Source organism: Lactuca saligna, chromosome 9, assembly GCF_052625555.1.
Source record: "Lactuca saligna cultivar CGN05327 chromosome 9, ASM5262555v1, whole genome shotgun sequence".
NCBI lineage: Eukaryota > Viridiplantae > Streptophyta > Magnoliopsida > Asterales > Asteraceae > Lactuca > Lactuca saligna.
The window spans coordinates 47,194,736-47,207,969 of NC_136425.1; the positions used below are offsets into that span (position 1 = coordinate 47,194,736).

At 32.5% G+C, this 13,234-nt stretch overlaps 2 protein-coding genes across 3 annotated transcripts; one reads left to right on the forward strand and one right to left on the reverse strand.

The window, feature by feature from the left end:
• The first annotated feature begins 6,389 nt into the window (after window positions 1-6,389).
• LOC145015363 (pyruvate kinase 1, cytosolic-like) lies at window positions 6,390-10,237 on the forward strand. 2 transcript variants are annotated; one of them, XM_078973829.1, is made up of 16 exons: window positions 6,390-6,585; window positions 6,661-6,757; window positions 7,251-7,348; window positions 7,454-7,609; window positions 7,704-7,781; window positions 7,935-8,066; window positions 8,154-8,234; window positions 8,332-8,403; window positions 8,496-8,585; window positions 8,671-8,815; window positions 8,902-8,990; window positions 9,087-9,182; window positions 9,280-9,347; window positions 9,533-9,632; window positions 9,735-9,794; window positions 9,883-10,237. In XM_078973829.1, exons 1-16 carry the CDS (start codon window positions 6,517-6,519, stop codon window positions 10,033-10,035), a joined length of 1,584 nt encoding a protein of 527 aa, XP_078829955.1. In that variant the 5' UTR covers window positions 6,390-6,516; the 3' UTR covers window positions 10,036-10,237. The 2 variants fall into 2 exon arrangements, with proteins under 2 accessions (XP_078829955.1, XP_078829956.1); XM_078973830.1 differs by lacking the exons at window positions 6,390-6,585; window positions 6,661-6,757 and adding an exon at window positions 6,982-7,080.
• Window positions 10,238-11,957: 1,720 nt separating this feature from the next.
• On the reverse strand, window positions 11,958-12,606 carry LOC145015647 (histone H2B.3). The gene has a single exon (XM_078974118.1). The coding sequence runs from the start codon at window positions 12,528-12,530 to the stop codon at window positions 12,111-12,113; it is 420 nt and encodes a 139-aa protein (XP_078830244.1). The 5' UTR covers window positions 12,531-12,606; the 3' UTR covers window positions 11,958-12,110.
• Window positions 12,607-13,234: the final 628 nt, after the last annotated feature.

Consider the following 13,234-nt stretch of genomic DNA (forward strand, 5'->3'; position numbering starts at 1 on the left):
TCGAGTTGGTGAAGGTGCAATAGCAGCAGCACAAGGGCTCATAATGGAATTGAGAGCCAGAGGACAATATGAGAGAGCACTACCCTGAGCTTTTTCCAGATACAGCAGCAGACTTCGAGGACGAAGTCTAAAATAAGTAGGGGAGATTTGTAACGTCCGGTTCCCGGTACGTATTTCAATTATGAATTTTGCATTTTTATACTGGGACTCAATGAGTTGGTGGCCCCTAACTCGTCGAGTAGGGGCAAATCTTAAAAGTGGGTGGAAGAGTCTACTCGACGATTCGGAAGCCCCGAATCGACGAGTAGAGCTGTCTTAATGAAACCCTAAATTTTAGGGTTTGCACCCTATTTAAACATCTTATAAGGCCTCCACTCCAGCCTCCATCACCATCAGACCCTATTCTTGAAACCCTAATCAGCTTGTGAGTGTTCTAGAGCTATTTTGTGCCATTTTAGTGATTTGAAGCTTGGAGAAGGAAGTTAAGGCTTGGAGATCCAAGAAGAAGGCAGTAGGTCCAGAGTTTTGGTTGCATTTCTAGCTTGTTTGAGGTAAAAAGCTTAAACTTTGGCTTTCCATCACTTATATCTTCTTTAGGGATTGCATCTTGTCATTTTTAGGACATTTCTAAGTCACTCTTGGGATTTGAGTGCATAATAGAGTAATGACTTCAGATCTGGGAACTTTTGAGCTCAGGAAACTTAAAGTTGTTATCTTTATTGAGCTATGGCCCTATCACATGCATTAGAGCTCCTTTATAGCTTAGTTTTGGTGTTTTAGCTTCATAACACCCATGCATGCACGTAAAGTTTGTAACTTTACATGTTATATCGACCCTAAGAGGTTAGATATATGCTTTGGATGCAATAATCCCGATTGAAATCGATTGTATGGAATTGGACTTTGGGGGACTCAACGAGTCGTTCAAAGGACTCGGCAAGTCGGGTCATGGTTCCCCAACCTTTTTCGTTTCTAAGCAATCTGGTTGAGTATAAAAGAGGACTCAACAAGATGGACATGATTATGGACTTGAAGATCAAAGAACTCGACGAGTTCAAGGCAATGTCCCGACTGATATGAAGAAAAACTCGACGAGTTCAAGGAAGAACTCAACGAGTCGAGGGCTAAATGTTCCAACTTATATGAAGCAGGACTCGACGAGTTTGTGGATGAACTCGACGAGTCATGATCAAAAGGTCTCGATTCTGTATGAAGGAGAACTCGACGAGTTCTTGAAAGACTCGACAAGTACGATTGAAGTTCCAGTATTTTGTGGATCATGGAACTCGACAAGTTGGTGGACCAACTCGGCAAGTTGAGTCAACCGAATGTTGACTCTGACCAAAAGGTGACTTTGACCAAAAGGTGACTTTGACCAAGGTGTTGACCTTGACTTTGACTTTGACCTAAGTTGACCCTTGAAAGGGTTACTAGTATGAAATGGTAATTAAGGAAGGTTGTTATGTGTAGGAGTTTGAGAGGAGTTGATCCCAGCGCGGAGGACAGTTCAGTTACTGCAAGACATTAAGGTGAGTTACCTTCCAGTAGAAGTGGGTCTAAGGCCACAATATCGGCCCACTAAGTAGGAGTTGTATGTGATAATTATTTGGTATGCCACTATCTTTTACGCTTTATGTGCTAGGATGCTATATGTGTTAGTAGTAGTAGGGGTGAAATAGTCCTCGTTACCGGTTGAAAGATACCGAAGGGGTAGACAGTACCTATGCATGCCTAGCTATATGTTCATGATATGTTATTATGTGGGGGTTAGCTCCCAGTTACCGATTAAAAGATACTGAAGCGGAGGTCAGCTCCCGGTTACCGGTTGAAAGATACCGAAGGGGAGGTCAGCTTTCGGCTACTGGTTGAAAGATACCGAAGGGAAGCCCAACTTCCGCTTATGCATGTCAGATACCGGTTGAAAGATACCGAGGGATAAGCATTATATGTTTATGGTGTGTGGTATGATGAGGGAACTCACTAAGCTTTGTGCTTATAATTTTCAGTTTTGTTTTCAGGTACCTCTTCATCGAAGGGGAAGGAGTCGACACGGTAGCAGCGCATCACACACACAGGATTTCCGCATCATGAGATTCTTGGAATTGTACTCTGACATTGTTATTATTTTTATGATATGGTTTTGAGACATGTGGTTATGGTGTTATGAAATGATGTGACTCGGTGATGTTTTCTTATAATTGTTTTTCTAAATTGCTATCCTAAAAAGAAATTTTTGGTCTTGAAAATTGGGATGTTACAATTTGACACTTATGTTTTCTTGATGTGGGTTTTATGAACAACGTTTTATCTAAATTAAAATGAAAATTTTGATGTTACAGCATAACTTGAAAAATAAGTTTAACATTGTTGAAAGAATAAAAGACATTCTTGGAGAATAAGACCTAAACTAAAGGGTCATACCTAACACTTTTTAAGAATAATTTAACATTCTTGAAAATATAAAAGACATTCTTGAATAATAAGACATGAAATAAAAGAAACACAAATTACAAGTACTAAATCTGACATTTTCATAGGAATTAACATAATTTACAATTGCAAATATAACATTCGTGTGAAAATGAACTTAAATTAGAAGTGCACATATGAAGATCTCAAGAGAATGAAAGAATGGAAGGGGAAAAAACATAAATTACATGTATAAATTTGAAACTTTTATGACAAATGCACAAAAATTACAAAAGGAATCTAATATTATCATGGGAATGATAAACAAGGACAAATATAATTTAATAGGGGCTCAATTTTCATGATTAACAGCTATTCTTCCATCTGTACGTATTGGAAAAAAATTATGTATAGATGATTAATTAAATCCTTTGCAGGTATGCTCTTTTCTTCCCTTCGAATATCTACATATTAACCTTGTTCATCCCCTCACTCAATTATAGGGTTGAGTAAAAAGATGACGAACAGCTTTCAGTTCTCCTTAGTTGGTCATTGTTTCATAAAAGAAAATCCAGTAACACATGGCTCTTTCTTATAATTAGAAGATTTTATAGAAAATAAGCAGAAGTGACAATTTTATGAAAGACGGGTTTAAATAGGAGAATTGGCTAAATTAAGTGAGCATGACCACTTTTGTCATGGAATATGGTGAATATGGTGGGAATGACTATTTTTGAAAGATTCTTATATAGAGATTAGGAGAAAATGGTGACTATTTTGTCAAATTTAAAATTTAGTGGTTATTGTGAGACAAAAACTTATAAGACCCACTAGTCACCTATTTCCCCTTTCATTCTCTCACAAAAACGACTTGAAGCTTTGAAAATATAAGAATATAATATGATTATGTGTGTAGTAATGGTACTTGTTTGCATTCATGAAACTTTTTTTGAGATATTCATTATTTTGAAAAAATCTTGCATGGTCTTGAAATGGTTTTGGAGCATCTTATATGTGCATTTATAATAGGATTGGGATTCCCTATTTTGTGGAATATCCAATATATAGGGTCATGAGCAGGATTTTAAAAAGCCTTCATGTGTACAAGTGAGGTTCGTCACCCCTTATGTAGCATTATGTGATGGTTTGCATTGCCTAGTTTGTGAATGGACAAAAGTTAAGGGTTCGTGTTTTGTGCTCACTACTTATGAATCTTATTTTCGATGCCATGATTATTTTGGAGGTTGGGCTTATGATATTGATTTTGGTTGGAATAGATAAATATACATTATTATTATTAGTATTATTTGTTTGAAGAACTATCTCATGTTCACATGAGTTTTTTGTTAAGTTTTTTTGACAAATATTGAACATGATGCTTTGTGTATACTTTTCATGAGTTCATAAATTATTTGGTCAATTGAAAGATTAAACATTTAATTTGAGTTTAATTTTTAATACTCCTTACGTTTTGTTTTATTGAAAGATTAAACATTTTATTTGAGATTATGAGTCATTTAATAATTTGCTTTGGATTATGGAATTATTAATTTCTTTTTTGTATAGATTATGAGTTATTAAACCCTTTGATGTTGGAATTAAGAATAACTACAATTTTAGTTTTGAGTAATGCTTTATTAAACTCTTGGATTGTTTTGGATATTATGTCATTGATTTTGAACATGGGTTTGTATATCTATATAGGCTTTTGGATACTTGAGTCGTTAGCTATTGGTTTATTAAGTCTTATGGTATTTTGTTGGTTTTATATTGATTTCGAATGTTTGACTTGTATGACTGTATGTAATGATTGTAATCATTATTTACTCAAAAAGAATTAACCTCGGGTATTTTTACTAGACATTTTCATTGTATAATTCATTTTTACTTGTGCTTGGATTTCAGCCTTAGAAGTGTATTAGAAGGTAATGATGTCATTTTAGGATGCCACAGGTTATATGGTTATATGGTAGAGATTTGAACTATGTTATGATATTAGTTTGGATATTATCTCGCTCTTTAAAAAAATCACTTTATTTTGGAACTTTTGGGACCTAATTCTTCATTATTATCTTTTTTAATTATTTGAAAACTACAATGAGAGTGTAGTTTCCGCACATTGTGTTTCAAAACCTTTTTCAACTAAAATTAAACGGTTTATAAGCATTTTTATAACTTCTCGAGCGATGAGTAAAAGGTGTAGATTCGTATTTACACATATAAAATCTTTGAAAAATCTCTATGTCAAAGGTTCATTAAAGCTTATTTTTGAAAGAAATATATATATATATATATATATATATATATATATATATATATATATATATATATATATATAAGTAGGTTCATGCGTAAATATAAATATCTTGCGTAAACGTGAAAACAAATTTTTTTTATAAAAATTAAACACATGTACTATAAAAAATAAACTTATTAGCAATAAATTAAACATAATAAGTTTACATTGGATTGTGTTATGATAATATATATTTAAAAACGTTTTTAATAAAAAAAATTTCACGTCTTTAACCATTTTTAAATTCACGTTTTCATAATTAAAATGTCAAAAGTCATACTTTGCTAATATGACATAATTTCTCATCTATTATTGATTATCATTATGTATTTCAAAGTTTGGATGAATTATTGTTTAAAAAGATAATGTTGAGGTTTTTTTCGTGTTTTCGCAAATTATTTGCATTTTCGCATATATATATATATATATATATATATATATATATATATATATATATATATATATATATATATATAAAACCAAAACAATAATTAGCTCCAAAATATTTGATGGACATAATTAAACAATATATATTTTTCGGTCTAAAACTTAATATATATATATATATATATATATATATATATATATATATATATATATATATATATATATAACCAAAAACCAAAACAATAATTAGCTCCAAAATATTTGATGGACATAATTAAACAATATATATTTTTCGTTCTAAAACTTAACATAACTAATTAAATTATCTCGTGTATAATTCTACACATGGAGACATGACTTTTTTTCTAGCTAATTATTCTTTGTTTGATAAATTTTAACGGCTTAATATCATCGGTGAAATATAGTTTTTTATTGATTATTGAATATATATCGGTCAATATATGTTTTTTATATCCAACTTGGTCTTCTTTAATTATATTATATTTTATCTTTTTAGTTATATTTTAATTTTAAATATTTTTTATTTTTATTAATTAGATACTTCTGTTAAATAGTTGATGAAATTTCATTTATGAAATATAATTTTTATGATGAGTATATTATGTTTTTTATTTTATAATTATAACATAACATTTTTGTATTTTGTATATATAAATAAACAACACTTGCGTATTACTATAATGTAACAATTTTTTCGTATTTTTATAAAACAAATGTCTCGTAATGCAATTTAATTTGTCTTTAAAAATGGCTAACTAAATGGGGTGTCATGGATGAAAATAAATTAGTTAAATTTATAAAAATAAAAATAAAAACTATAAGAAAAAATTAACTATTAAAAATGTCATTTAGCTAGATATAAAATTAATAATGAAGTCAAAATAATTTTAAATAATATAAGTGATATCATAGGTCAACCATGAGAATATTTTTATTTGCATATCTTCATCCTTAAAAATATCATTTCAATTTAAACAATTACAAAATTAACATGCACGTAAAAAAAGTTTTTATAAAAGAAATTTTTTTTTTTTAAATAAGTTATTATTAAAAGCCGTTTTTATAAAAAAAAAAAACATTAAATTAAGTTATTATTAAAAAAATATTAGTTCTATTTCACCAAAAGAATATCAAAATATCATCTTTTTTTCTTTTTTCTTTTTAGTTGTTGTAATCATCCCTTGTTTTTTTATTACTGTTTACTATTTTTACGCAAACAAACGGCCAAAACCTGGAACTTGGGTCAAATTCGGGTGGTTCAAGGATGGAAAGTGACTATACAACGACTCTCTCCGCCACCCCCACTCGCTTTAAATAAACAATTCCTTTTGCATTTCCCCTAAAACTAAAACCAACCACCCACTCTGCATTTCTGATTTCTTCTTCGGTTTCGATCCATAATCATGAACTCCAATCACTTGCTTCTCGAAGAACCGATACGTATGGCCTCAATTCTCGAGCCATCCAGACCTGTAAGTTTGTTTCTTCGTTTTCCGATTCTAATTTTTTTGTAATTACTTTGTTAAACTCGTGATCTTCGTTCGCAGAGTTACTTTCCCTCAATGACTAGGATCGTTGGTACTCTCGGACCGAAATCGAGATCTGTGGAGGTTATTTCCCGATGTCTCATGGCCGGAATGTCTGGTAATTTTCTTCTGCTTTCTCAGTTTCTCCTTCCGAAGCATGGATCTGGAGTTCACAGTCTAAGTGTAGTGGGATAATACACATGACTAAAAACTGATATAAAAAAATGATTGTTGAGTAAGCGTTTGGTTAATTGTTTTTTTATTTTTTATTTTTTTAGGGAAGATAGTGACAGTTTTCAACACGATGGGCAACCGATATTCAATTAAGAAAAATTTGACCTTAATTTTCGCTTGCTCAAATTCGCATAAAATTGTTTATCTTAATTCTCTTTTACTCGGAATATTTCTGATTCTGAATATGGAAAGTCACTTTTTCGAATCGTATGTTGAAATTCCATCCTACTTCGAGTTAAATCTGAAATAATTATTCTCTTAAATACTTTCAGATTTACTTTACAGTTTCATCATAAATTTGAACTACTGCTTTGTGGACACTGATTCGCCCTCTTTTGAGTTCTTTTTTGTGACATTTATTACTTTTCTGCTTGTAGTGGCACGATTTGATTTTACATGGGGTGATGCTGAGTTTCACCAGGAAACATTGGAAAACCTAAAACTCGCTATCAAAAAAACGAAGAAGCTGTGTGCTGTAAGCTTCATTACCAGTTCACCTGATGAATCATACTTAACATTATCTTTATAAGCATAAATATATCAGAGACTAATGAATTCATGTTCTTCCCTAAATAACCAGGTTATGTTAGATACAACTGGCCCAGAGCTCCTTGTTGTCAACAAAAGTGATCAACCTATACCACTTGAAGCAGATTCCTTTGTGGTTCTAACACCCGATCAAGAGAAAGAAGCATCTTCAAATCTTTTGCCTATCAATTTCAGTGGACTAGCTAAGGTAATACTTTGTTATATAGATTTAATAACAAATACTCGAAGCGATTTTCCATTATAATTTGAATCAAATTTAAAGTAACCTTTGATATTTGCAGGCAGTAAAAAGTGGTGACACCATTTTCCTTGGCCAATACCTGTTTACAGGAAGTGAAACAACATCTGTTTGGCTTGAGGTAAATCACCATTAAAAATAGCCACATATAGTATTTCATTATTCATATACAAAACTTAGTGCTTTCTATATGCAAAAGTTATATAAATCCACGCGTTTATTCACTATCCCTTTGTTTCCTAATTAGAAATTTCCTTACCTTATGCAATGCCAGGTTTCAGAGGTCAAAGGTGATGATGTTGTGTGTCTGATAAAGAACTCTGCTGTTCTTGCTGGGACATTGTACACTTTACATGTCTCTCAAGTTCACATTGATCTACCCACACTCAATGATAAAGATAAGGAGGTAAACTAAATCATCTCAAATATATTCAATTTGTTATATGGTTATCCTTCAAATTACATGGCTCTTATAAATTTTGATTAACTGTAGGTTATTAGCACATGGGGAGTTAAAAACAACGTTGACTTCCTCTCTTTGTCACACACACGCAGTGGTCAAGATATTCGACAAGTACGCGTTACATTTACAATTTATTTTATTTGCAAATTGCATGTGATTGTTTCCACTTTTTCCATATCTGATTCATGATTCTCTTTTTATGTTAAAGGCGCGCGAATATCTTTCTAAATTAGGTGACCTAAGTCAAACTCAGATTTTCGCAAAGATTGAGAACGTAGAGGTGAGAGTTGCTTATTTGATGTAATTTTTCATATTAATATATGTCAAGAATGAAGGTATTAACTTTTTGAAACTGTGTAACATATACTACAGGGACTAGTAAATTTTGATGAAATCCTTCAAGAAGCAGATGGGATTATTCTTGCTAGAGGAAATTTGGGGATTGACCTTCCACCAGAGAAGGTCAGCTTTGTTTAAACTTTAAAGTAAAATTAAAAAAAACAAAATATGAAAATTAAGTTGGTAGCTTACAAGATTTTATGAACAGGTGTTTTTGTTTCAAAAAGCAGCTGTTTACAAATGCAACATGGCTGGGAAACCTGCGGTTGTTACCCGCGTTGTGGATAGCATGACTGATAATTTAAGGCCTACTCGTGCTGAGGCCACTGATGTTGCCAATGCTGTTTTAGATGGTAAATATAATAAATAACTAAATATCCAAACTGAATGTTTATAAAGGAAGGAATGACATGTTTTTATGTTTGTGAAAATTTTTTAGGTGCTGATGCAATCCTTCTAGGTGCAGAGACAATGAGGGGGTTGTACCCTGTTGAGAGTATCTCTATTGTTGGTAAAATTTGTGGTGAGGTATTGATTTCTTCCATTAATGTGATTTCTTCATTTTTTTTTTAAATTGAATTTTTGATGTTGTAATATTATTTATTGTATGGTAATGGTATGCAGTCTGAGAAAGTGTACAATCAAGATTCATATTTCAAGAAAACTGTTAAATATGTTGGCGAACCAATGAGCCACATGGAATCCATTGCTTCCTCTGCGGTATTCGATTTCAAGATCACATAATAATAATATCCTTTTTAAATCATTAATTAAAAGATCATATATTAATATTAATTGGTCATGGGATCTATTTTAGGTGCGTGCTGCCATCAAGGTGAAAGCATCCGTTATCATTTGCTTCACGTCGTCTGGACGAGCTGCAAGGTATGTGTGTGTGTGAGAGAGGGACAGATTTGGAAAATTTTATCCCACCCTAGAAAGTAGTACATGTAGGAAAGGAAAGGAAAAGGATTTGCTCTCTCTATATGTGCAAAAAAGACATAAATGACCTCTCTGGTTGAAATGAATATGTATGTGTTTATATTTTCTGAGTTGGATGAAAAATGCAGGTTAATTGCCAAGTACAGACCTACCATGCCTGTGCTATCTGTTGTTATTCCAAGGTTGAAGACAAATCAACTTCGTTGGACATTTACTGGTGCTTTTGAGGTAACTAACTAAGTAATCATATTATCTACTCTTTCTACTAAATCAAACTATTGTTGTTGAAGGCAAACTAATCCTGTGGGGTTTTTGGTAATTTTATTATAGGCAAGGCAATCGCTCATCATTAGAGGTCTTTTCCCAATGCTTGCAGATCCACGACACCCTGTAAGAACCAACAACTCTTTATTTAACAACCACTTATACTTACGCTTAACAAAATTCCATTTTTAATAAATAACTTGAATCGATGTAGGCGGAAGGCACAAGTGCAACAAATGAGACGGTTTTGAAAGTGGCTCTGGATCATGGAAGGAACATTGGTGTTATAAAGTCGCATGATCGTGTTGTTGTTTGCCAGAAAGTTGGTGATGATTCTGTTGTCAAGATCATTGAGCTTGAAGATTAGTAATATTAATAGTAGCCATAGCCAGCCATTTTTGGATTTCAGCAAGTTTTTTTTGTTTCTTTTTTTATCAAGTGTAAATGGCGGCAGAGCTTGAGATCAAGTTCTTTTTGTGCCACCACAAAATTAGCCTAGCCTCCTTTTTATTTATGTATTGAATTCCGATTTCACTAGTCACTTTATTCAGTTTATGTTTTGCAGTTCATGACTTATCTTAAATAGTTTTCCCATAATTACAAAAAAAACTAAACTACTTTAATCATTTGGCATCTATAGTTTTAAGTAAATGAATACATGAAAAAATGTATAAATAATGAGAATATGCATCAAATATTTCATGAATGAATTAATCGTCTTGTTTTGGTATTTGAGAAAGGGATAATGACTTGAAAAACTGATTATATTTTTGGTACATATTTCACCCCTTCGGTTAACCATTAAACATGTTTTTCTTTATTTAAAACATACCATTATGACCGGTAATAAAAGGTTTTTCTGGTTTCCGACCAAGTATGATTTTCCGGTCATCTCCGACCAAAATAGTTTTTCTGGCGAGTTGAGTTCTTAACACAATTTTCAGATTTCTTGTTTCTCTATTTCTTATCTTTTGTTTCCAGATTCATGGGTTTTTTTGTATTCTTGTTCTTGGAAAGATTTCTGAAACCCTAGAAATCAAAAATCAAAGTTGATGAACTCAAAGCTGCCATGGAAATCGATTCAAGAAAAAAATCTCATCAGAAATCAAAGTTGATGAAGGGGCTGGTGTTGATTTTCTGTTTGGAAAACCTCATCAGACAATTTCTTTTTGGTTGTTTGTAAAACCTCATCAGAAAATCGAGTTGATAAGGGGTTGTGTTCATCGTTGAAGAACACACCCTAAAACACAATTTCAGTTTTTGATTTCTCACACATAAACATGTGAAATCAAGTTCATCTATGGCAGATTTTGAGTTTATCCATGGTAGTTTTTTCAGATCTCGTTTCTTAAACTCTTCATTTTGTTTCTTGAACCTTTCTTCTTCCTCGAGTTCAAACCCTAACTCATTTCTAACGATAAACAAACTCTAACGAGAATCAAATATTTGAATCATTTTGCATGTGTGTGTTCTTCAACTATGAACATATACAAAAACCCACGAATCTGGAAACAAAATATAAGAGAGGGAACAAGAGAAAAAAGAAATCTGAAAAATGTGTCAAGAACTCAAATAGCAGGAAAAGCTATTCTGGCCCGGAGAAGATGACAAAAAAAATCATACTTGGCCAGAAAAATAAGCTAGAAACCAGAAAAACCTTCTATTACCAACCATAATTGTATGCTTCAAACCAAAAAGAAAAACAAGAAAACAATTACCCTCTCTTAGTACAACTGAACCGTTTACATAACTTTAACAAGTTTAGTAGTGATTGTAGGAAACAATTTTTGTTAAATCATCAGAGCATATATGTTCGTAAAAATAGGTTTTTATATAATTCTTAAGATTGGCTACAACAATAATGATCTTACAAAGGAACAAAATAAATCGGTTGTATTTCTATGTATCACGGCACAAACGCAACAAAAAAAAAAATGAACAATATTAAAACTTAGAAAAAAAACATAAATGGAGCAAATTCAGGCCAAAATTGGGCAAAGTCCCAAACTTCAACACAGGCGTTTCTCCCTCTAAAACATTCATAGAATTGAGGCTTTTCCCTGAAATTAAGATCTAAACGTGAACAGGAAACCTACTGTTATAGGACCACGATTATGAACACTTGAAACCCCCGACAGAGACGTTCGATTGAAATCCTTGGTAATAGAAAAGTAAACAAAAAGTCACCGCAACAAAACAAAACCCCCAAAAAAATCGAGAGCAAAATCGAGAAAAAATGAGCAATGTGAGCAAATTATGGCAAAATCACCGAATTAAAGACACTTCAAATAAAGCAAAATTATTTAACTTAATTCATTATATCATTTATAACCGGATCATTACAAACTTTTGCTACTTCTGCGATTCGGTTTTTTACATTAAGACGCCATTTTAAACCTAAATTTACGACGCATAGAGTACCAAACCCTAACGTCTACGACTCTAAGAGCTAGTAAACTTAGTTACAGCCTTAGTACCTTCAGACACGGCATGTTTGGCCAATTCACCAGGAAGAACAAGTCTCACAGCAGTCTGAATTTCCCTTGAAGTAATAGTTGGCTTCTTGTTGTAACGAGCGAGCCTTGACGACTCCTGAGCAAGCTTCTCAAAGATATCATTGATGAATGAGTTCATGATCCCCATAGCTTTGCTTGAGATTCCGATATCGGGATGAACCTGCTTCAGAACCTTGAAGATGTAGATCTTGTAGGTCTCTACCGACTTCTTGTTCCTCTTCTTCTTCTTATCAGTCGAGGAGGCGTCCTTCGGAAGCTTCTTCTCGGCTCTGGGCTTCTTCTCTGCTGGAGCTTTCTCCGCTGCAGGCTTCTTCTCCGCTGGCTTCTTCTCCGCCTTTGGTGCCATTGCGATCGGTGGTGTTTGGTTTTGCGTTTGATAGATCTGTAAAATGAGAAAGGCTTCTGTGCTGATGATGGAAAGATTGATTGATTGGGGTTATTATATATAGGGTAGAAGTCGCGTTGTGGTTGGTTGAAATAGTTTGACGCGGATCGTGATTTTGGACCGTAGGTTATTTGGGATGTTGATCGGACGGTGAAGACTGGAGTCGTGTGGAAGTCTTGAAGTTTGAGATTGGATTTTGCTAATCTGACAGCGGGTTTTTTTCCCGCATTAAAAAGGTTTTGGAGGTGTGCTAATAAAGATAGGACGATGGTAAGTGGTATAACATAAATGTTTGAAATTTTTGTAATATTGGGTTAGGTCCAATATATTATTTCATAAATAGAAACTACAAAAATATATTTTTAGATAAATAGGTTTCAGATAGATAAATAGATTGTTATCCGATTTAATTTGTTTATATATTTTTTAACTCAACCATTTAAATGGGTTAAATTTAGATTAACCTATTTAAAATTTTTGAAAAATAACTATATACTGCATCACTTAAATAAAATTTTAAAGTATGATAAAAACATAATAGAACTTACAGATAAATATATATTTTTCAAACATTAAAAAATAAAAAATGTTTAATTTTAAAATGATTTTAGAGGGTGTCAAGCGTTTTCGATGTCGGAAAATAAGATATAAGTTATGATTGTACT